Here is a 25,189-nt window from a genome sequence, read left to right on the forward strand (position 1 = left end):
GCGTCACGCCCCTTTGACGCGAGCGCTGCGCACGCTTAATAAAATTCATGAGCAAATTGATTTGTTTAGTTGCACACTGAACGAGTTCGCAAGAGTCGCGTTATATGTTGTAGAAACACGTACTGATATTTAATTGTGTTTAATATATTGACTTAAATTTATAATTTGATTTATGTAATTATCATATTTGATTATTGACATTTTTTTTTTTTGTAACATATAATAATTTTGATTTTAATGTAATGTGGAAATTAAATAATGATTATATAATAATTAATAATGACTGACGTAAGTAACAATGTACCTACTTGATTATAAATGTACCAATTAATCTGAAATTTTCTGTAACTGACTATATTAACTAAATTTATAACAATTATTTTTTTTTCTTACTCTAACGCATTAGGTATAAACCTGTAATGTTAGCTGTAATTATGATTGAAATAAATAAATAAATAAATAAATAAATAATAAATATTCACACTAAGATTAGATAGATTTCTAAAGAAAGACAGCCGCTTAATTCTAATCGTTTTGATACATAAGTTGTTAACTACACAGTTTTGTGGTCGATCAGTTAAATTATGCAGTCAACTAACCGGAGCTTGGAATGGTAATCTAGTTTCTAAGGTATTTTGTAAGCTTGCGCCTTCTAAATAAATGGGAAAGTTACATATTCAAATAGCACGCCTTCTGCGTTAATTTATCAGCAACTTCTAGGGAATTTGAGTATAAATACTTGCTAACATTCCTATGTTAGAGGGGATATAGTGTAAAATTGTATCCCACAGAATGTATGGCATTATTTGTTATGTAACAACATTGACAAAGCTGCGAATAATGTTTGATCAATTTGGATTCTTACATTTCTTAGTTTTTGATAAAATAATATTTGATCACCTGTTGAATTACTATGAGGCGTTTTTCTGGTTAAGGCTAGCAATAAGGAAGACGGTCTACCTCATGTAGCCAATCCTTAGTTTTTGATAAAATATTTGAGCTCCTGTTCAATTACTATGAGGCGTTCTTTTTCTGGTTACACCTAGCAGACAGCAGACGGTCTACCTCATGTAGAGCAGTCATCGTAGCCTATGCAACACCACGGGAATCAAAATAAGCTCTTGTTGCAACTTTCCCGAAAACCCCTATGTCATAGTGCTCCGGGAATACCTCGGGAAGAAATCCATTTAGTACAGTCCGGTGCATTTTTGAAGAACTTTTTAAATGAATTTACTTATCCATGACATTATCACGGGCAAATATAATCAGATAACTTATTTCAATTCACCTATACCTTTCTCTAATTACGAAAATTAATGCATTGTAAAGCTCTATCCATTGGGTAAGTCGGTTACATATGGGGTTGCATTACATATAAAGTCATACATTTAAACAATAGAAATACACATCCATTCTATTCATATGTCAGACGATGCCTCCGGGTGGTACCCATCCCAAACTAAAAGTACCTGTACAAACGAACTTTCACTATTAAAGTACAAGATGTTGTGTTCTCAGTCTCTTATCAATGACGCCCCTAACATCCAATCTTAGCGGTATTTTTATGAAGAACGACATAAAGTTGATGATAGATGATCAACTCCAACAATGAAGTCTTTCTTGATGAAAATATAATGTTTAGAAGAGATTTTGTAAACAATTTTGGATGAAACAAGCAAAGATCTTATGGAACTTCAGAGCCATATTAATGTAAGTTGATGGCAGGGTGTTGACATTAGCGATGTTAAGATTAGAGACAACAATAGTCTCCTTGAAAGTACCAAGCAATAGATGTACTTTTTATAAACAAAAGCTAGTGGTAAGGCAAATAACATGATGAAAAAACTGGATGGAAAACAGTCTCCAGATAGATATGTATACATTACAGATATCGGTTTTCTTGTATACGACTTTGAAGAAAAGCTGTTTTTGAACTTTTCTTGTAGAGCCCATTGTTATAGCACAAGAATTACCTTTGGAGGAAATTCATTCGCCACATTATATGTTCACAGTAGTTTATAAGTGATTATTTTATTCATAAAAGTGGGATAAAAGACCCTAAACCACTTTAAATGATTTTCTTTATCTAAAGATGGCTTAAAATAGTGGATCCGAACTAAAGTCGTTTTCCACTGACGCGTCAACCAGATGCAAATTACATTTTATCAAATAATAGTTTCTGAACATACTCCCATTAGGCAACTCTTTAAAATGGCCATAGATATATTTAATTAGAATTATATATTTCTGTTAACATTACATTCGTCCATTTTAACAAGCCCTTCTATTCGAGATGAAGTTGTTTTAATACAAAATGTAATTTTCCATAACTCAAAGGTGACGGTGACTGACTGACGTAGTGATCTATCAACGCACAGCCCAAACCACTGGACGGATCGGGCTGAAATTTGGCATGCAGGTAGATGTTATGACGTAGGCAGCCGCTAAGAAAGGATTTTGATCAATTCTACCCCCAAGGGGATAAAATAGGGGATGAAAATACTACTTCGTAACGCGAGCGAAGCCGCGGGCAAAAGCTCGTTTTCCATATTTTCCCCATAGAACCTCAACGCAACTATACCAGCATGGAGTCATAAGTACATAATCAATGAAGTGTAAAACATATTTTCACTCGTTAAAAAAGTGCGTAGCAGTGGCGCTATGCGGGTAGTAAATCATTTCCTATCTGAATTTACTTTTACGGACCTGAAAAAGGAATATCGTTTATTAACTTTTTTAAGCGTTAGTTTCTCTTTGTTTTTTATGTCCTGTATTACTAAGGAAATAAGAAATAATAGTGTTAGTATAATGATAAAAATAATAATCATTTGAGGAACTGTATTTGAGGGCCGATATGACAGTGATAGCCTAGTGGTTAAGAAATGCGGCTTCTCGATCGAGATTTCCGAGGTTCAAATCCCAGGCACGCACCTCTGATTTTTCAAAATTATGTGCGTATTAGAAATTAATTATCACTCGCTAAACTGTGAAGGAAAACATCGTGAGGAAACCTGCATACCTGAGAGATTTATTAAAAAATCTCAAAGGTATGCGAAGTCTACCAATACGCACTTGGCCAGCGCGGTGGACTATGGCCAAATCCTTCTCATTATGAGAGGAGACCCAGCAGTGGGACGTTAATGGGTTGATGATGATGATGATGATGATGAATAATCATTTGTTTACTTATAACTTTATATGAATGAAGGCGGTAGAACCCTTTGTGGCTCGAAGCCGGAGGCACCACAGCCACACCCATTTCAATCTAAGAACAACAGTGTTTAGTGCTGCTATGTTGTGGTTTGAAGACTGGTTGAAGATGGACGTTTGTGGTTGGTAAGGTAAACATAACTTACCGAGGCATTCCAACTTAGTCCTCAGGGCTAGCAACGCATCTATGGCCGACCACAGGTAGGAATCTTATCTTGTCTAAGGATGACCACAGATGTTCACGGGAGGGAGTGGCTATGTACTTACCATCAGGTGGATTGCATTCTAGTTTGCTACTTCTGTATTTATAATTTTTATTATATATATTTTATAATATAGGTGTAGCAGACGAGCATGCAGTCCACCTGATGGTAAGTGGCTAGTGCCGCCCATGGACATCGTAAGCAACCCCAGATGGGATTAGATATCCTACCCGAAGTCGGCAACAGATTCACCGCTACCCCTAAGGACTAAGCTGGAACGCCTCGGAAAAGTATGTCTCCCTTACCCCACCCTTCAAACCAGAACACATTAGGTATACATATAAAAGAAAACATTCGACCACTCCGTGATTTATTTGCAACACCAGAGAAATTGCGATTTCTAAGTCAATTGATGAGTCATTTTGCGCTTTTTAAACAGTCATAATCATTCGGAAATGCCCCAACATAAAGTTCTTATGCAACGAACAGTTTGTTCTCAATGATTGCAACTTTAAGACGGATTTAAATGTTTTATAACTTATTAACTTGCTATGTTGGTATATGGATTACTATGGATCAAGTCTTATGTAATTTTAAACTACTTCCACTTAAGAGAGCTGAAATTTGGAAGTATGTAAGTTCGATGATAATGCAATAATATAATTTATTGAGCTGATCTGATTATGAACCTGAATGCTGCCCGAGTAATGCTTCAACTAAGAATATATCTTTGGTGTGTTATGGCCGGTCATAGGTCAGAGGTCGTTGTCTCTGTAGTCCCGGGACTAGAATAGGGCTACGGTATCCCCTGCCTGTCGTCAGAGGCGACTAAAGGGGCTTTCGGGGTTGCGGGCGGCAAGAGTGGGAGCTCGAACCGCCCGGCCGGCGACTCCGGAAGGACGTCGGTATGTGTGGTCGCATACCGTCGTATACACCAGATGGTGTAGTGATATCACCTGGGCGTAGCCCGACGGGGCAGTACGCTGAGAGGACTCCGGTTGCGTTTCATCGGAGATCCCGGAGTTCTCCACCAAGCGCTGAGGTCGGCCACCGGGGGAGTTTTAGTGCGGTATAAATCCCACATAACCCGGCGTCGCTCCCGCGTCGGGTACCTTTTGAAGGTTTCCCCCTCGAAAAGAAAAAAAAAGAAAAATAAGGTATTAATCCAGGGAAAGAAGAAGAAATCTAGGCCAACTAGTCCACCATGTTTTATTTTAACCACAACTAATTAACGGATAAAGCAGCAGATCACCGATGCATTGACACACTAACTTGTTTGCTCCTCAACCGGAACTAAGCCTCTTGTATGAACAAGCGGTGTATCGCTCATCTAAAACTGTATTAAAATTGTTTAAAGCTTGATAAGTAAAATAGAAACATACTTCTCCGCCTTAAAATGGAATGAAGCCACAAATAGACATTAAGTTAAGATTAAAACTACTTCGCAACAATCCGCTATAAGTATGTATGAAGGTATACATTTAAAACCATGCAGTATGTACCACACTCCCTCCCTCAAAGGATGCATGCAAATGCAAAATATTAAAAATATACACCACCATACATATGATGCTCCGTTTTGGAGCGAAACAAGTGTTGGTGGTGGTATGTATGGTGGTGTATATTTTTAATATTTTGCATCTGCACGCATCCTTTGAGGGAGGGAGGGTGGTACATACTGCATGGTTTAAAATATATTCCATTATACATATTTGTAGCGGATTGTTGCGAAGTAGTTTTAATCTTAACTTGATAACATGGATTTCCGCAAAGTAACGGCTGATACAATTAACTATCACAAATAGACAATTTGATAATTTATTTATTTAATTCTTGACAAATAAAAAATCCATTTTTAGAGAAAATTCACGTTTAAATAGCTAAATAATACTACTCAATTTACGTAATAAATAAATAAGTATTTCAAACATTTTAGGGACATTTTAGAACGGAGACGTGGCAACACTTTATTTACGCAACAATTTCAATTCTCAAAACTGGTTACACTTTCTTGTTAGGAGTGATCAATCTATGTATTTTACTCATCTAAGGTTTGAAGGTACTTTAGATTTAAAAAATGAAACATCCGTTATATTTTCACTTTCAACAGTTACAAGCGCCGAAAGTGTATAATGATTTTTATTTTTTTGGACACGCATTTATTCGACTTACGTTTTTCATATTGTACTGACCAACGAGCATCCGTTCGCCTTTTTGAAGGTAGAATCTTCGTGGTTCGACTCCGGCGGCACCACCGCCACACCCATTTCGCCTAATAACATTACTGTTGAGCGCTGCTGTGTCCTAATTTGAAGGGTGTGGTAAGGGAGACATACTTTTCCGAGGCGTTCCAGCTTAGTCCTCAGGGGTAGCGGCACATCTAGAAATCTAATATATTTCTAGGTAGAAAGTGTTAAACACTGCTGTGTTTTGGTTTGAAGGCTGTAAGGGAGACATAGTTTAGTTGTAGTAGTGGCGCATATGTGGCCGACCTCAGGTACAGTCTAATGAAATGAAATGAAATGAAATATATTTATTTTGTATAGGCCAACGGCGGCACTTACAAATTGTCAGGTACAATATTTTCTTAAACTACTACCGGATCGGAACGCGACCTCTACTGAGAAGATCCGGTAAGAAACTCAGTGGATTTGTCTTTTTTAATTTAAAAAATAATTATTCTCTTTTTAATAATTTTTTTAAATGCCATTATTTTTACATAATTATAATTAATAAAGCATTAGCTCCAGTATCTTGCTTTACATTTATCTAAAAAAAAAGAAGTTTGTTATCTTAATTAATCTGGGAAGTTAATCTGGGATTGATTACAGATGTCCATGGGCGGCAATAGCCACTTACCATCAGGTGGATTATAGGCTCGTCTGCAATATTAAAAAAACAGTATTAATCAATGCATTATAGTCCTTGCCTAACTGCTAGTCCGCTCTGAAGTTGCGAGCAGGTGTAGTCATACAATTTGCTATGGCAACGCGATTCATTTCTATATTCAGAGCGGACTAGCAGTTTTACGCGGATTATACCTTCGTCTTGCAAAAACAACCCAATTCCAGTCGCTACAAAAGTAAGCCGCTTGCGCATTGTCACGTAAAACCCGAGTTGTGTAACATGTCGACATTTTGTTGAGTCAACGGCGCATCCGGCTGTCGTAACACTCTGGTTCAAATGAAGTGGCTGTGTTAGCCAGGCGGTTTGAAGGATCGGTGAACTTTATATTCTTTTCTTTTGGAACTTATAAGGGGTGCTTGTTCCGTTTCCTTCCTCGTTTAAAGGTGGTAGAACCCTTTGTGGTTCGACTCCGGTACCACCACCGCCACACCTATTTCTGTTATAACAGCAGTATTAAGCTCTTTTGTGTTCTCGTTTGAAGGATGTGATAATGGAGACATACTTTTCCGAGGCTTCAGCTTAGTCCTCTGAGGTAACGGCGCATCTGTGGTCGACCTCAGGAAGTAACATTTAATCCTATTTGGTGTTGATTACAGAACAGTAGCCACTTACCATCAGGTGGATTACATGTTCGTCTATTACTCCTATATAAAAGTCTCTGAGGACGTTAAAATACCTCATACGAGTACGTCTCAGTATGTCACAAATGGTCTCTACCTAACACCAATTACCTTCAGGTGGACTGCATGCTCGTCTGCTACTTCTATATTATAAATAATTGGCCAAGTACGAGTCGAACTCGCACATGGAGGCTTCCGTACCATAGTTATACGTTATCTGTAAAAAATTCAACTGTCTTCCTAGTACGGTTTAACAGTAGATCGAAAAATGCCGATAATACCGGTTTGTTGTATGGAGACCCCCTTTAATTTTATTATTTGTTGTTATAGCGGGCACCGTAATGCATCATCTGTAAAAATTACAAGTGTCTATCTATTACGGTTCTAGAGATAGAGCCCTGTGACAGTCGGACAGACGGACAGTCAGCAAAGTCTTAGTAATAGGGTTCCGTTTTTACACTTTGGGTACGGAATCCTAATAAAGTTGGAATGCCTAAGCAGTAAGTCACAAAGCCTCTATAACATACTATACAAGGAACACCACGTAAGTCTAGTGTTTTTACGCACCGGTCGTAACTGGCATAACGGTTCGTAAACAGGTGACGCGTGACCCACATCGAGCTCATTGAGATTCACATGTCGATGACTAGCAGGTACCTCCTACTGTAAAACGTCATAGGTATAGGTATGTGGTAAAACATATTGGTCAGGACTGTTTAGGACATGCCTTGGCTACAAAAAAAAAACTTTATTTCAATAAATTTTATAAATGAATACTTAATTGCAATGATTAATTAAATAATATATAGATACAAATTATGTCGAATTTACATTTGGCAAAAAGGTGTCAAGAAAATAAAGAAAATCATAAGTAAAAGAATATATCTAAAATTGCCGCGTGAGGCATGGTTCCCAAAACGGTAGCGGTCTTTCCTTGTTGCAAAGAAAACTTATAAAAAATGCACCTGACTTTTATAACCCTACGTATAACGTTATGAAGGACTTCATCATCATCATCAACCCATTACTGTCCCACTGCTGGGCACGGGTCTCCTCTCAGAATGAGAAGGATTAGGCCATAGTCCACCGCGCTGGCCAAGTGCATATTGGTGAACTTCACATACCTTTGAGATTTTTTTTTTATAAATCTGCTGCAAACGTCGTGAGGAAATCTGCATACCTGAAATGCAGGTTTCCTCACGATGTTTGCCTGCACCGTTTAAGCAAGTGATAATTAATTTCTGATACGCACATAATTTTGAAAAATCAGAGGTGCGTGCCTGGGATTTGAACCTCGGACCCCTCGATTGAGAGGCCGAGTTTCTTAACCACTAGGCTATCACTGCTGCAAGGACTTAAATTTTTAAAGTAACGATTCACCTGATGGTATGAGTAAGTCTGTACCGTGTACTCAATATTTATTGATTAGGGGAGTCGCCAATGGATGACTTGACGAAGGAGGATTCATTTACCCAAAGGGTAAAAACGGAACCCTATTACAAAGACTTCGTTGCCTGTCCGTCTGTCACAGGGCTCTACAGGGCGTCTTTCTAAGACCTATTATGTATTAACTTAAAAATTAAAATCGATTATTTTAACAGAGTTTTTAATTTTATAAATTTTCACAGCAAAATTTAAACTAAAATTTATCCAACGCATAGACGTGCATTATGATATATAAGAACGTGAAGTCGCGTGATAACAGTAGTATTAACATTGTAGACACCTGTTTAACTTGCGAATGAATCCTTCGCCAATAGCCAATATCGAGGGCACGCATTCCGGAACGGACGTTTGGCAAACACGCCAACGTTTGATCCAACTGTTTGGTCTGCTTTGCTTGGTTTGTTGTGATCTCATCGCTTTATGTGAGAGTTAGAGATATAAATCTTAGATAAAAACTAAATAAAAAACATTGCCTTTATACATAATATTTCTTTACGTGTGTTTTTTACTTATATCTGTAGTGTGCATAAATAATAAATAAAATAAATAAATAATAGCAAAAAACTTAGCATTTTAATACGCTTTAGCAGCGGTGGACTTACGCTAAGCTCATTGGGGGCCCGGGGCGGAAAGTTTAATGAGGAGTTGAACTTTTACAAGCTTTTACAAATATGTACAAGGGAATTTGTAGACATTTGGAGGCCCCTCAGGACCAGAGGCCCCTGCCCTCATTTTTAGAGATTTAAAAGGCAATAAATTACAAAAAATAACATCAGCTAAAGAATTAATTAGAAAAAGTAAGCTCGATCTAAGGTAACGAGGGTGAAATGGGGTTAAAAAATGAGGGATAGGGAATACTATAAATTTAATATTGTTTAATTTATTCGAAATAAAACGAAAAACCTGTTTTCGTATTTTCGATTTGACTAAAAGTTGTGCATTATTAAGTATAACTGTAAATAGAACTAATAATGTCTACTCTATGAGTCTTATGTCCAAACATTGGCGCATTGGCCACAAACAAGCCTGTTATGTGTTTATTATTCAACGACGCTTTGCCCCACTAAGTTTCGCACGCTTCTCTTTCGCACCTACCGAATTGCATCTTGTAAGACAGAGATAGCGGATAAGTTTTAGACGACCTAAAAACTTAATAAATGCAGGTTTTGATGGCAAGTATGTGGTTAGCGTATTTGTGTCGAGTGACTTATAAATAGGTACTAATGTTTTGTAAATTTGCTAGATCCTTTTAAGGGATCCATTAATTTATTTAAGTATTGTTTTATTTATTTATTGTGTACTAGCTGTATTCTGCGGTTTCATCCGTGTTACAAAAATGTCTACCAATTTCAAATACCTACAAACACACATGATAGGTATATATATATATTAGATAATTTACCTATGTTAATTCAAAAATTCTAATTAAGTATATTTTGGAAAAAAAAGAAATCGGTTTAGACGAATTTGAGACAGACATACAAAAATACAAATACAATTTCCTCTTTATAATATAAGTGTAGATTGGAAATAAGAGAAAATCTGAAAAGAAAAGAAATATAAAGAAAACGTAGAGAATATAAAAGCAACTTTTTTTATAATATAGGAGTAGTAAATGAGCATGAAAACAATTTAATGGTAAGTTGTTCCTGTCGCCCACGGACATCGATAATCAACCTCAGATAACCTGAGGTCAACCTCAGACACGTCGCTCTACCTCCGAGGACTAAATTGGAACTGCAAGTTTTTTTTTTATAATATCGGAGTAGCAGATGAGCATGCAGTTCACCTGATGGTAAGTGGCTACTGCCGCCCATGGACATCTGTAATCAACCCCAGATAGGATTAGATATTCCTACCTGAGGTCGGCCACAGATGCGCCGCTACCCCTGAGGACTAAGCTGAGGAAAAGTTTGTCTGTCTGTCTCCCTTACCACACCCTCTAAACCAGAACACAGCAGGGCCTAACACTGCTGTTATTAGGTAGAAATAGGTGTGCAACCAGAGTCGAACCACAAAGGGTTCCACCACCTTCAAAATCTTCACCTTAAAGACATAAAACTAACCAATTATTTTTATCTTTTCAGATCCACCCCACCAAATGTGAACAAATAAGACATCAACAGTGTAGAAACATTTAAAGTTATGTGACAGTAATGTGAAGTGCACGAATGAACAGTGGTTCGAAGTGTGTACGACAAGATGGCCGCCAACACAAGATGGCGGACGCGGTTCGGTGCGGTCCTGTTCGCTATATTAATACAAGTTGTTAACGGTGAGTTTATACATTTTATTTACATAAAATTATTGTTTTTATAGAAACAATAGAAGCAGAAAATCATCAAAATTAGTTTTATAGCTCTTGGACTTAACAGTCAAACAACAGTTTATAAAACTTTTGTAAGACCTTCAATCCTTCTAAAATCCGTCAAGTTATATTTAATATTATATAAAACTATTGTTTTTATGTACAAAAAATCATCAAAATCAGTTTTTTAGCTCTTGGAGTTAACAGTCAAACAGCAGTTTATAAAACTTTTGTAAGACCTTCGATTCTTCTAAAATCCGTCAAATTATATTCCGACTAACCTTACTAAAGCCTCCGCATACAAATTATTCAATTTGAAAGGACAGCACAAAAACGCAAACTCCGGTTGCGTTCCTTTGGATATCCCGGAGTCCTCAACGCAGCGCCGAGGACGGCCACCGGGGGGGTTTTAGTGCGGTAAGAGTCTCACATAACCCTGTGTCGCTCCCAGGGCATCGGGTACCTTTTCATGCGTTCGCCCTCGTGAACAAAAAAAAAAAAACCACAAAGACCCACAATATTCCTTAGGTTTTCTGTACCCTAAACAGTATTTGTCGGGACTAGAGGTACGATATAATAGCATTCTTCCGTAGTCTCAACGATGTTGGCTCTTCTTTAGACCACATCTTACTCACTTCATCCCGTACTCAACACCGTGTTCCTTTTTTTTTGCACTCGCCACACCGTCTGGTGCGTACGACGGTATGCGACCACACATACTCTTGCCGCCCGCAATCCCGGAAGCCCCCTTTTAGTCGCCTCTTACGTCAGGCAGAGGATACCGTAGCTCTATTCTGGTCCCGAAACTACAGGGACAACCGTGTTCTACCCAGGTTTGTATTAACTCTCACCACACCCTCGGATGTTTACGTTATGCGGCCATGTCGTCCTTCCCAGGCCGCTGGTCGGTTCGAGTTCCTACTCTTGTCGCTCGCAATCCCGAAAGTCTTTTAGTCATCCCTTAGACAGTGGGGGACTAATGTCGTCGGAGGCCCGGGGAGAAAAGTTGATTAGAAGTCCCCAGTGTAAAAAGTTGGTTGTTTTTACAAAATTAGAATTGTGTCATAGACTTATTGACCGATAAATAGGTACGTATGATTCCGGAAACCCTTTTTTTTCGCTGACTTATACACATTTTAAAGATTGTTTGGTTCTGAGGACCTTTTTTAGCAACTGTATTTGGGGGCCGATATGGCAGTGATAGCCTAGTGGTTAAGAAACTCCGCCTCTCGATAGAGGGGTCCGAGGTTCAAATCCTAGGCACCTCTGATTTTTCGATATTATGTGCGTATTAGAAATTAATTATAACTTGCTAAAAAGGTGAAGGAAAGCATCGTGATGAAACCTTAAATCTTTCTCATTCTGAGAGGGACCCGTGGGACGTTAATGGGTTGTTGATGATGATTTGGGGGCCCTCCGGGATATGGGGCCCCTTCCTCAGTGCGCTAGAGCTCTTACGACAGACAGGGAATACCTCAGCTCTATTCTAGTCCAGAAACTAAACAAACTACACAAAGCAGCCACAACTTCGTAATAAGGAGGAATATCTGGTGGTGATATGTCTTCACCGCTGCAGTCGAATTCCTACCATCATTCCTCTGCAATACTAGAAAATGTGATCTCATTCAAACCGGTTTAACACCAAACCGTGGACATAAATAAGACAAAACACTTCAATTCAAGTTTTTCCACAACGGAATGCTCAGTAATACCAGTAGCAAAAACAAGCAAAAACTGCTCGTGTCTGAGATGTTTTCAGTTATAGATAGTGTGGTTAGGGTTGCCAGTTTGAGAAAAATAGTGTTTCGTACAAAACCATTGCAAACATACTGTACTTTGAAATAAATAAAGTACATATAATTGAAGACTCTTGGTGACTCGACTCACTAATAAGTAAAGGCAGCAATTTGGAAATTTTTAAATAGCACTTCTCTTGAAGCGATTTCGGAGGGGGAGTTTCTCGATATTTACCTTACCTAGATAGTATAGGAACTATTTATCTAAATAGGGCCTGAAAATACTAATCTAGCATTACTATTAAACTACTATTCTACTTTATCATTTTGTGAAGTACGTTAATACTATATACTATAGGTGGCAACCCTAAATCGAATGGAGATTATCGATACGTGATAAAATGTTGTTTCTGCGGGGTTAGATCAGATTTTGAAGTGAGTACAACTTTTACCAAATGATTGCAAACTTACAATTTTAATAATATTAGTGATAGTGGTGTGAAATAAATAATCCCTCTAAATCAATGAGTCCGAGGTTCGAATACCAGGCACACACTTTATGAGGTTTAAATTATGTGCTCATTAGATTTTTATTACCTATGGCTTAAACGGTGAAAAAAAATAGTGAAATTTACATGTCTGGCAGTTGAATAAAAAGTTCCCAATTGTATGTGAAGTCTAAAAATCCGCACTTAGCCAGCAAAGAGGACTATGGCCTAGACCTTTTTACTCTGAGAGGAGACCTGTGCCCAGCAGTGACAGTTCTGCGTTTTGGTAGAAAAGTATGGATGCTGGCTGATATACAAATAGGCGACCATCCAAGTCCTTCTTAAAAGACAATACATATGCCATCTTAGTTTGCTTATTGGTCTGGATTTGGTCCAGATGTCCATACTAGGGTTGTTGCGAATATCAGCATCAGCATCAGCATCCGCTGATTATCAGCTTTCTTTTAAATATCAGCATCAGCATCCGCATCCGCAACAAAAGATGCTGATATTTAATGCTGATATTGAAATTGTAATGTGTTCGTTGAAGGCGGGACCGAGCTTAAATCACGTGGAGTTTTAGCCAATCACAGAAGTTTATAAACACAAGTTGTCATCAAACAATCATTCGATTGTATTGACAACGTAATTTGGTCAGTAGCACTACCATGAGTTGGCATAGAAACGCCACTATAGAAATTGTAAATAGAAAATTATTATTGTCATTTTGCTAGTGAATAACATAACTACTATCGTTACGGTATTTCTTGACAACGTCTGTCAAATTAATGACTCATGGGACCGAATTTGTATGGCAATAGATCATAATGACATTCGCTAGCGATTTCGATAGGTTTTTTACCGTTACGAGTGGCTCACACTACGGAATTTAGTTCTACGAGTAACCACCAGAGGCGCTGTACAATTTTTCATACATTTATTTTACGCAGTCGCTAGCGAGTAATACTTTTGTAAACTCATGGTAGTGCTACAGATATCAATAACTTTCGATCATAGTTCAATCAATCAATAATAGAATTATGTATTCAATTCATAAGGCCACATCCAGTGAAAAGTGCAATATGACCGAATATTTTGTTATTTAACAAAGATACGGCACAGTGTAGTTTTTGTAAAAAAAATAACAAATAAATGCCGACTTCTGTGTCACTGCAGAGTGGAGGGTAGCTGAAGTGGATGTTGGTTTGGTACATGGTTCTGAAGTTGGTGCTAAATATATTTCGTTGGATAACGGCGTAAACAGCGTGTTCAATATGAGCGCCGGCTTCGGAGATATGTGCTGAGCCAAAATTTGTTTCAGTTGATTTTTGCTTTGTAGTGACATGGAAGTCGATTGTATTTTTTAATTATTTATTTTTTTCACCTTTTTTTAGTGATGACATAGTAAAAATCTTACAAATGCACTAGTCGCCCTTACGATTTTTGAAAGTTCTCCTCGATTTCTCTGGTCATCAGACCCTTATTTTCTTATAATGGAACTACTTTGAAAAATTAAAAATCATCCAGTTCGGTTCATAAACGACGAAGTTATCCGCGAACAAACAAAAAAACGACATATATACGGTAGAATTGAGAAAACGCCTCATTTTGTGAAGTTGGTTAAAAAAGACTATTCTCGTAAAGGACGTATAAATACCTCAGTATAAAATATATTTATTATTTAGTATTTTTAAATATCAGCATCAGCATCAGCTGATATTAATCTGAAAAAATCAGCATCAGCATCAGCATCAGCTGATCTAGTAAAAACCTGCATCAGCAACAACCCTGGTCCATACCACAGTGACTTACCATGAGGTGAGTTGTAAGCACATTTCCTACTTGAATCTTATAAATAACTTACATTACCTATCCAAAAAAAGTTCCTATAGTGTCTCGGATCTAATAGATTTCATTCCATCGGTAGAGCTTTAAAAAGCTCTTGGCCAATGACCCAAAGTCCTTGAACACGGTTCACAGCACACGTTTTTGTCAGGTAATCTAAGCTTTTAATAGAGACTTAAGTGATAGATTGACTTTTTATGGTGAAATATTTTATAGATGAAATAGATATGTTTTTTTCACATTCTCTAAGTTTCGCGTACAACAAGTGGTTTTACCATACAATTTAAGGTGTAACAGTTACTGAATTACTCCGATTTATCCTTGAGGATGAGGATAGGGAATTTTGTGATATATGGGATATTATGTGAGAATTTAATTAATGTTTTCTAGGCATTGCGCCTGTCCCTGTAGTCCCGGGACCAAAATAGGGCGACGGTCCCCTGCCTGTCGTAAGAGGCGAGTAAAAGCTTCCGGAGTTACGGGTGGCAAGAGTGGGAGCTCGAACCGCCCGGACAGCGCCGGAGAAGGACGGTGGCATGTGTGTTCGCATACCTTTGGAGATCCCAGAAGCCCGGGGCTACCGGGGGGTTTTAAGTAAGAGTCCTACATAACCCTATGTCGCTGTCACGGCACCAGGTACCTTTTGAAGGTTTCCCGTCGATAAAAAAGAAAATAAATAAAAAGGTTATTTTGAAGGCGGTAGAACCCTTTGTGGTTTGACTCCAGCGGTACCACCGCCACACCTATTTCTACCTAATAACAGCAGTGCTAGGCGCTGCTGTGTTCCGTTTTGAAGGGTGTGGTAAGGGAGACAGACTTTTCCGAGGCGTTCCAGCTTAGTCCTCAGGGGTAGCGGCGCATCTGTGGCCGACCTCAGGTAGGACTATCTAATCCTATCTGGGGTTGATTACAGATGTCCATGGGCGGCAGTAGCCACTTACCATCAGGTGGACTGTATGTTCGTCTGCTACTCCTATATTATGAAAAAAAAAATCTATGACTCTACCGACTACTAGTGAGACTAGAGTACTAAGTTGCAATGCTTCATATAACTCTCCAGTGTATTACCAGTCCGATATACGTAATAAACAAGTAATCGAAGTGAAAAACGAAAGCCTGCGGTGAAAGTTAAGACTAATTTAACTGTCATATGCTAGACATAACAGTAGTTTGTTATGTGTAACTGTTACTTGAGTTCTTATTGTAATACGTGATAAAATAACGCTTGCGCAGTCTCTTCTCCCAATACTTGACTATGCTGATGTGTGTTATCCTGACATTACTGAGGAGCAATTAAAAAAGCTTGAGCGTCTCCAAAATTTGTGTATACGATTCATATTTGGACTACGTAAATATGACCATGTTTCTGAATATCGCGCTAAACTCAAGTGGCTCCCAATTCGCCTTCGCCGGAATGCTCACATTCTATCTCTTCCTTATGGCGTATTATTTAATCCGAATACCCCTGATGTTAGTCATCATTATCATTACTGTCCCACTGCTGGGCACGGGTCTCCTCTTAGAATGAGAAGGATACACCATAGTCCACCGCGCTGCCAAGTGCGTATTGGTAGACTTCACACAACTTTAAGAACGTGTTTTTACAGACCTCTTAAATGTGTCTTCCTCATGATGCTTTTCACCACCATATAAGCGAGTGATAATTTATTCATAATAAACAAATAACTTTGAAAATTAGAGATGCGTGCTTGGAGTTTGAAACTCGGACCCTTCGAATGAGAGGCTCAAATTCATTAATCTTTGCCAATTTTCCATAAAAAGTGGTAAAATTAGGTCTCTCAAGGATGTAGGTTACCTCACGATATTTTTCTTCGCCGTTAAACCAAATAAATAATGATTAATTTCTAATAAATCCAAATAAATAATGATTAATTAATAAGCACAACTTTAAAAAATCTGATAAGAGTGCCTGGCTTCAAAGCTCGGACCTTTCGATTAAAAGCCGAGTTCCAAACTTCCAACAACTAAGTTATTACGGCTTATTAAAAGTCACAAGTCACAAAATCAAATACTTTTTACCTTTCAACAAAACATTTTAAAATGAATTTACGAGATTCCTTCAAAGAACTGTTGTTTAAAACTAGAAGTAGTTTGTAGACCCATTAAAGCTGAGTAATAAATTCTATCAAATATTTATAAAGCTAACAGTTACCGTATGGGCGAGGTGTGGCCGCTATGTGGGTCTGCCGTTATGTCGACCATCCATGTATCTGTTTTAAAATATATTACGAGTGTATACATTTTTATAACATAGAAGTAGCAAACGAGCGAAATAGACACTCAAGGCCGTCAAGGAATGGGGGCCCCTAAGAAACAAGGATTGGGGGCCCCACTGGAAAGGAATAATTTAAGAAAACACTAAAGCCCGATCATTCAAAGCGTCGATCCTTTCTGTAATTCTATAGGTATCTACAGGAGGAGTGTACGACAAATAATACGAGAACTTAAATAGATTTTTACATCATTTTATAGATTTTTTTTTTATTTTATTAATTTTTTAATGTATGTGTTTCTCTCCCTCTTCATTGTGGTACCTCATGTTCATTTAACTTTTTAACTTATTGTGAAATTTAATAGTGGAAACTGTTTATTCCTCTGTTTGTGTCTATGAACCATTTAACTATGTTATATAGCATGAATTGTTTGTTTCCCAAATAAATAAATAAATAAATAAATAAATAAATAAATAAATAAATAAATAAATAAATAAATAAATAAATAAATAAATGAATAGTTATTTATAAACTGACAAGAAACGCCCAAAATATGTAACTAAAGATTTACATTTTATTACTAATTTTTAAATATGCAGGTATGTATTTGTAATTTTTCAATTTAAAAATGTTTACCGTAACTCTTATACGTACGTGTCGTTTTACCGAAAATACTGGCCTTTGAGGGCCCCTGGAGACGGGGGCCCTTAGCTTCTTACTACTTCTACTTGTACTAAAAGTTCTCTTAATTCGAAAATTTAAAATCACAAATAACCTCTTTCCTCGTAATCCACATCAAGCCTGATTTAGGACTTTCCATCACCAACAAAGAAGTGTAATTGCCCGCTTTGAGAACCACTGCTAGAACTATAGAATTATTATACGAAAATAATAAACCGACTGGTTCAAAATATAAAGGTATCCTATGTCCTTTTCTGAACACCTGACAGCGTGTGTACAAAACTTCATGAAAATCGGTTGAGGTTAACGTTATAGTTAAGGTGTGAAAGTGTAGCAAATAAACACGTTCGCTTTTATAATACATATTACGTTTATTTATTTATTTTCTTGACGAGGGGGAAACCTTCAAAAGGTACCCGACTACGTGGGAGCGACGCCGGGTTATGTGGGATTTTTACCGTATTGAAACCCCCCAGTGGCTGTCCTCAACGCTTGGTGGAGAACTCCTGGATCTCCGACGGAACACAACCGGAGTATTCCAAGCGCGATGCCCGGATCGGGCTCTGTCCTGGGGGAGCGTTCGCTCCTCCCACAACATCTGGTGTTCACGACGGTATGCGATCACACACCGTCCGTCACGGGATCGCTTCCTGGACGGCTCGAGCTCCCACTCTTGCCGCTCGTAACCCCGGAAGCCCTCTTTTTGTCGCCTCTTACGATAGGCAGGACTACGGGACTAGAATAGAGATACCCCTATTCTAGTCCCGGAACTACAGGGACAATAATACATATTACCTAGGATATCACTCTCACAATTTAGACGAATCCAACGACACCTCATATTAAAATCCGTCAAGCCGTTTAGGCACTCGTCTAGCAATCCTATATTATAAAAAAAATACGCTTAAAAACATTACTCTCCACAATCTACCGTAACAGCCGGCGTGGCGTGTCCAACAGTCGATTATCGACCGTTAACAATAATTACTAGTTTATACAACTGTTATTGTAGATACCACTGATTTTGTAATTACTGCGTGGAGTGCGCGTCTTTGGCTGCCTTTTTAGCATTAGCCTGAGATTTAAAGAGCTCTGTTTAAAAAAAACGAGTTTTTTATAAAATTGAAATAGCAAACGACTATTTTTTTTAATATAGGAGAAGCAAATGGCAAACGGCTTCTATCGTCCATGGACATCTGTAATTAACGCTAGATTTTTTAAAATAATATAGGAGAAGCAGACGAGCATGCAGTCCACCTAATGGTAGGTGGTCAAGCGCCCATGGACATCTGTAATTAGCCTGATAAGTTTAGATTCCTACCTGAGGTACGCCACAAAGTCGCCGCTATATCTAAGGACTAAGCTAGGAAACCTCAGAAAAATATGTCTCCTTTACTAGACCCTTCTGATAAACGAAGGATCTAGTTTCATTTCTGGAAAGGGAAATCGTTTTTTTTTATTCTACTTAAGTAATGATTCAGTTTATTTTTTTTTATCAAAATTCAGTTTCGGATTTCACCATCCACTCAAACTTAAAAAGTTCATACCACAGGCGTGGTCCCAGGGGGGAGGGGGGTCACAGGGGTCATGACCCCTCCACCCCCCCAAATCGTCGAGCCCGACTTTTTTATATTTATACCGAACGATAAGGCAGACGCTACCTGGTGGAAAGCAGTCACCGTCGCCTATGGACATTTGCAACACCAGAGGAGTCGCGAATCCATCTCCGGCTTCGGAGAACTGTTTTTGCATCCCTCTTGAAGAGCGCCATGTCATAGCGCTCAGAAAATACTTCAGGGGGAAGTTCATTCCACATTTTGCACGTACGGGGCAAAAATGACCGTACAAAACTTGCAGAAAAAAGTGGTCTAATTTAACCAAATTTGCCCTGTGTCCCCCAAATCTTATGCTGCGATTGCGCCTTTCACACCCATAGATTAGTAAAGATACTTCGCCGCCTTGAAATTGAATGAAGCCACAAACAGCTTATTAGTAAGTTATTTTTTTTGAATTCTTGACAAATAAAAACATTTTTAGAGAAAATTTACAAATAAATAACTAATACTGCGTAATTTACATAATAAATAAATAATTATTTCAAATATTTTAGGGACATTTTAGCACGGAGACGTGGCAAAACTTTTTTACGCAACTATTTCAATTCTCAAAACTGGGTACATTTTCTTGTTAGGGGTGAGTAATCTTTACTAATCTATGTTCACACCATATAATAATTGAAAATATACTAGAAATGCTATTTGTTATTATAAAGAAATTACAATTGGTTATAGAAGAGTAGTCCTCAACATTGATAGCACATCTAATAGATTACTTTGTTACACCTAACGTTACTTCACATTATGAAATAACTCACATATGTCGTCAATCGGAGTTCCGTTCGTGATATAAAAACTGTGACAGTGTTGCCTGGGTGATTCAATGAAACGGTGACATAACTGCTGATGAGAACAATGGATAACTGTCCTTAGACTTTCACCCAAGCAGCGGTGTATGGTAGTGAAGCGATGCCGTCGCGACGCCAAATCTCTGTTTATATTTTAACTTTGAATAATGAATTGATTTTTATAGCAATCTAAAACTTTCTGAGGTCTTTTTAGGGTCCCGTACCCTAAGGGTAAAAACGGAACCCACAGCGGAAGCTTAGTAATCTGTCCTCTGTCTGTCTGTCCTCTGTAAGTCTGTCCCTCTCTCCGTCAGTCTGTCCGTCAAAGGGCTCTATCTCTGGAACTGTAATAGATGGACACTTGAAATTTCTACAGATTATGTATAATGGTGGCCGTTATAACAACAAACACTAAAAAAATCTTGAAAATAAATGGGGTCGCCACAAGAAAACCCTTTTTAGCGTTGTTTGCCTATATATCTATTAAGCCGTGATTAGTAGACGGTTCAAATATTTACTATGCATTCAGTTATATTGTTGCTTTGATGATAAATACTAAAAATTAAAAACAAATAAAAATGTAGGGGTACGAAACCCTTCGACTGCGAGTTCGACTCGCACTTGGCAATTTTTTATACCTGATTAAAGTAGTAAAAGAGAATGTCGTTCGTCTGATGGTAAGTCCTCACCGCCCATGGACATCTGTAACTAATTCCATACAAAACATGGATTCTACCTCAAATTAATCATAGATGCGCCTCCCTCATACATTTCCCTCATTCATATTATTTCACCATCGCTTAACATTAGAAATAGGTGTAGTGGTGGTACCTCTACCCAGTCGGCAGTCGAGCATAAAAAACTTATACAACACAATTTGTGGGACTATGGGTGTTCTCCTTTAAAAATTGTAAAGTACAGTAAAATTAAATTTTGAAAATTAATGAGTAATAAAATTTTCAAACTATATGATTTTAACAATGTGAAATAAATTCTCAAACGAACTAATTCTATGCCATTTTTTCTCTAAAAACATGGTATATTTTACAATTAAAAAATTAAAAGAAATGTGTGTCAAAACTTTTAAATTAATATATTCTTGCTATAATATATTTTTAACTAATTTCAGTCAATAAGCATGGAATCTTGCTCGCATTCTAATCATCTTTAAACATATGTTAATGATTTATTTGATATATTTATAATTTAAAATCTTTATTTTCCCTGTTTCAGGTTACGAAGAAATCTATACAATATCGCAGCTATCACCAAAATCGCTATCAAACGACAAATTAGTACTACAAGTACCGCGAACACAGACAGAAAGTCTAGCATTCAGTATAGAACCGAGCGCCAAAGTCGACGACATAACCGACTTCAGTCCAGAAGAACCTGATGATTCAGATAATCACGTAATAGTCACTAGATCTGCTGATCCTAATAGAGAATCAAGATCTATTAATATCGATGATATACCTTTATCTAATAACAACGAAATTGACAATGAATTAGAGTTACGACACATACAAAAGAAATATCGTGAGATTATTCCAACTAAAACCTTATCCTACATGCATAATAGAGATGATGACGAGATAATCATGTCATCTGAAGGCTTTGGAGATAAACTAGAGTTTAAGTTTCCGGGGGAAGCCAAAAGGGCTCCGAAGGGACGTGCACTCGTACCTACGGGGCCCAAGATTCGTCCTACTGCAGTGCAACCGATTTTCGCGACTGTAAACCCTAGGGAACCGCGCCAGAATACCGAAATACAGAACATTATAACTGGAATAGTAAAGCTTTTGAATGGTAATGTTAATGTCCAAGCGAATTCCCAGTTGTTAAATGGGAGACCTGGAAGACCTATGAACTCCAGGATTAATAACAGAGGCCCACCCCGGATTTCTGATGTTCCCCCGTTACCAGATTTCGATAAACCGGTCACACCACACGCTTTCCACCCGACGAAGACGCCACCGCCTTACCCCTTCGACCGACCACCGCATCATGGTGTCAATTTACCAGAGCAAATTGTACCACCAATGACTCCTCCCAGACCAGGGTTCCACAGGCCAATGCCTCCATGGCAGAGACCCAGACCAAGACCGCCGAACAGACGACCGAACCCTGGCCTGCCTGTTTACAAACCTACTATACCCACTTTGTCTCTAGATCTCCCAGATTTAGACGACAAACCAAACGACGAAGTAATTGTTAGTGAAAACGAAACTAGTCATTCCGAGAATAATATACATCATGAAGAAAAAGATACAGTGCCTCTGATAAGTCTTCCTGAATTAAATACTACGGAGGAAGTCGATAAGGAACTTACAACTGTACCAGACACAACTACTGCGAGCACTACTACAAGTACCACAACAGAAGCGACAACAGCAACAACATCAACGACGACTACAACAACAACGACGACAACAACAGAAAAACCGACAGAGAAGACAACAGAGAAGCAAACAGAACCAACAACTGAGAAGACTACGACAGAGGTTCCAAAAACCGAGAAACCTGAGAAAATTCCTCTTAAGACTGAGAAAGAAAAAGATAAGGACAAAGAAAAGAAGAAAGATAACATTTACAACGAAAAAGATAAGCCAAATAAAGATAAATACAAAGTTGTTGAAGAGAAACCCGTAGACAAAGTGACTAAGAATGAAACAACAACAGAACATGTTATAGAATCAAGTATTACTGAAAGTTCGATAGTACCAACAGCAGTCATACCCACGCCCACTGAAGGGCTTATAAGTCACGCACCAACAGTTAGTGATGTATCTAGTGCGAATGATATTATCAAGACTTCATCAATAAATTCGCAGCCTTTGCCTAGTAAGTAGAAATTTTGTATTTTTGAAACAAATTTGAAGGGGGTAGAGCGCTTCGGTATGATAGGCGGCATACGTATGTCTACCCCATAATAGTACTATTTTGATTGAAGGGTAAGGGACATGAGGCATTCTTAGTCCTCAGGGGCAGGAAGTACCGAATTTCTGATCAAGTTTACTGCCAGATGTCGATGAATGTGGTCCCCAACATCAGCTTAGCAGTCCAATCCAATTTCGGGCTGGTTATATAGTCCGCGCCAAACTGCTAGTCCGCTCTGAAGTTGTTGCGAGCAGGATACATCACACAATTTGCTATGGCGACGCGATTCATTTTTATATTCAGAGCGGACTAGTAGTTTTACGCGGACTATACCTGTCTAAGTTCTCTATGGTATAGTAGCCACTTGACGTCAGGTGGGCTGCTCATTACTTGCCATTAAGTATGATTTCTTTCATCCAGGGTTGGAGTTGTTATGAATGCTTAATCTGTTGTCAAGCAAGCTGCATGTTTACTATTTTTATTATATTATTTACTGAAATTTCTTTTCCAGCCTCCCAAGACCCTTACCACCCGTACCGGCCTCGTCCAGGCATAGTCCTAGACGACCCAGACTTCAAGCCTCATGGGAGCCGGTACCGACCCGAGGCCTCTGTCATCACCGCCGCTGAAACCCGACCGCCAGGGTATGGAGAGATCTTCGACGTTACTGTGTCTGCTATACAAGGACCGGGGGAGAAGGGGGCTCATGGACATGGTGAGGAAATAATTTAGTTAGATGAACTGGCATTTTTGATAGAGGTGTGTTGAGACATTTCAAAATGCAATGGAGAACGTACAAGGGAGAAAAGGGTTTGGAGATATTGTGTCATAATAGTTCGTATAACGTTCCACCACTAGTGTCAACATAAGCTGAGACGTTCATTATATACACATAGATGCGTTTTGTTATAATTAAGAGAACAAAAATCTCAAGGGTGAAAAGAGCATGGGCATTGGGTATGTAAAAAATATCTCACGGAGTAGTTAGTATCGATTAGTTTGACAATTGGCCACTTACGTTCGGGGTCCGGGGTCAAATTTAAAATAATTATTCAAATTAGTTAAGTCAAGATTCAGTAAAAAGAGTTCAGGAAGGTGTGTGTTCTGATCAATCGGCACTTCATTACTATGAGGTGGTGTACTTCGGTCCTTTTCCAGTTCTGGTCTTTTGGTATGATAAATATTATCACAGGATTGCAGATTCATAAATTGCTGATCTCTCTTACCTGCAGTGCATATAGAAAACATCAATCTATCGAGCCACGAGCACGACGACATAATCGTCTCAGCGTCAGGCGAACAGGGCTTCGTGTCTATCGACGGCAAGCGGACATATCTCAACTTGTTTGATACGTCCACAGCGACCAGCATCCGGCCGAGCCATGTTCAGACATTGCCGCATCATTCTGGTGAGTAGATATAGACTTTAGGTCCAGACAGGACCGGATTTAGAGGTCTTGAGGCCTTGGGGCAACAAAGGAGTGGAGGCCCCCTGGCCCCACATTATTTTCCGAATAAAATGAACAATTTTTTCAGTTGAGTTTTTCAATAAATATTTTATTGTGAAACGCAGGTAGATTCTTCTAGTATTCGTGTTTGTACAAAGTACTGTAGATAAAGGTAAAACAGCGAAAAAAAAATATCAAAGGAAAAGATATATTTTTTTTTACTAGTGTGTACTAGTGGGAATTAAAAAAAAAAATCAACGTCTCTGTTGTGAGGCCCCTCTTTTGTGGAGGCCCCGGGGCTTCCGCCCTGGTTGCCCCCCCTCAATCCGGCCCTAGGTCCAGAACTTCTGAAAAATTCATTTGGTTTAGGTCATTAGTGGGAGAGAAAGCGGACGTATCCCAACTTGTTTGTCACGCTCACTGCGACTAGCATCTGGCCGAGTCACTTTCAGACTAGATCCATTGATGACCGATATTATTATGATTCAGATTGAGAATGGACTACTTAAACTGTTCGATAGATAGTACTACATAGTACTAGGTCGAAATATGTTCAAACATTGCATTATGATGTGTATTTCTTTCTTAATGACAGATTAATGTATTAATTAAAAATGATAATGGAATGTTACAGCACCACCAGAGCCCCACGGACCAGCGATCGGTACCGGTGTGGCGATACCAGCTGACGACATCCCACCACCACCGAGACGGCCGCATCCAGTGCGACAACCGCCGTATAGACGACCACAGCCTACCGTCAGGTACGTTCTACCCAC

The 25,189-nt window shown here is 38.5% G+C and overlaps 1 protein-coding gene across 1 annotated transcript in view; it reads left to right on the plus strand.

Moving 5' to 3' along the window:
• The window catches only part of pwn (calcium-binding EGF-like domain-containing protein pawn), a 44,008-nt gene that overhangs the window by 3,748 nt on the left and 15,071 nt on the right, over positions 1-25,189 (plus strand). The window contains exons 2-6 of the mRNA XM_073081634.1: positions 10,474-10,661; positions 21,316-22,926; positions 23,474-23,677; positions 24,195-24,371; positions 25,045-25,174. Of these exons, the coding sequence (XP_072937735.1) occupies positions 10,589-10,661; positions 21,316-22,926; positions 23,474-23,677; positions 24,195-24,371; positions 25,045-25,174 (2,195 nt within the window). The 5' untranslated portion in view covers positions 10,474-10,588. The remainder of the gene's footprint in view (positions 1-10,473; positions 10,662-21,315; positions 22,927-23,473; positions 23,678-24,194; positions 24,372-25,044; positions 25,175-25,189) is intronic.

This window comes from Epargyreus clarus, unplaced genomic scaffold, assembly GCF_041222505.1.
Source record: "Epargyreus clarus isolate Ecla_fem2 unplaced genomic scaffold, WU_Ecla_fem_2.2 ptg000016l, whole genome shotgun sequence".
Lineage (NCBI taxonomy): Eukaryota > Metazoa > Arthropoda > Insecta > Lepidoptera > Hesperiidae > Epargyreus > Epargyreus clarus.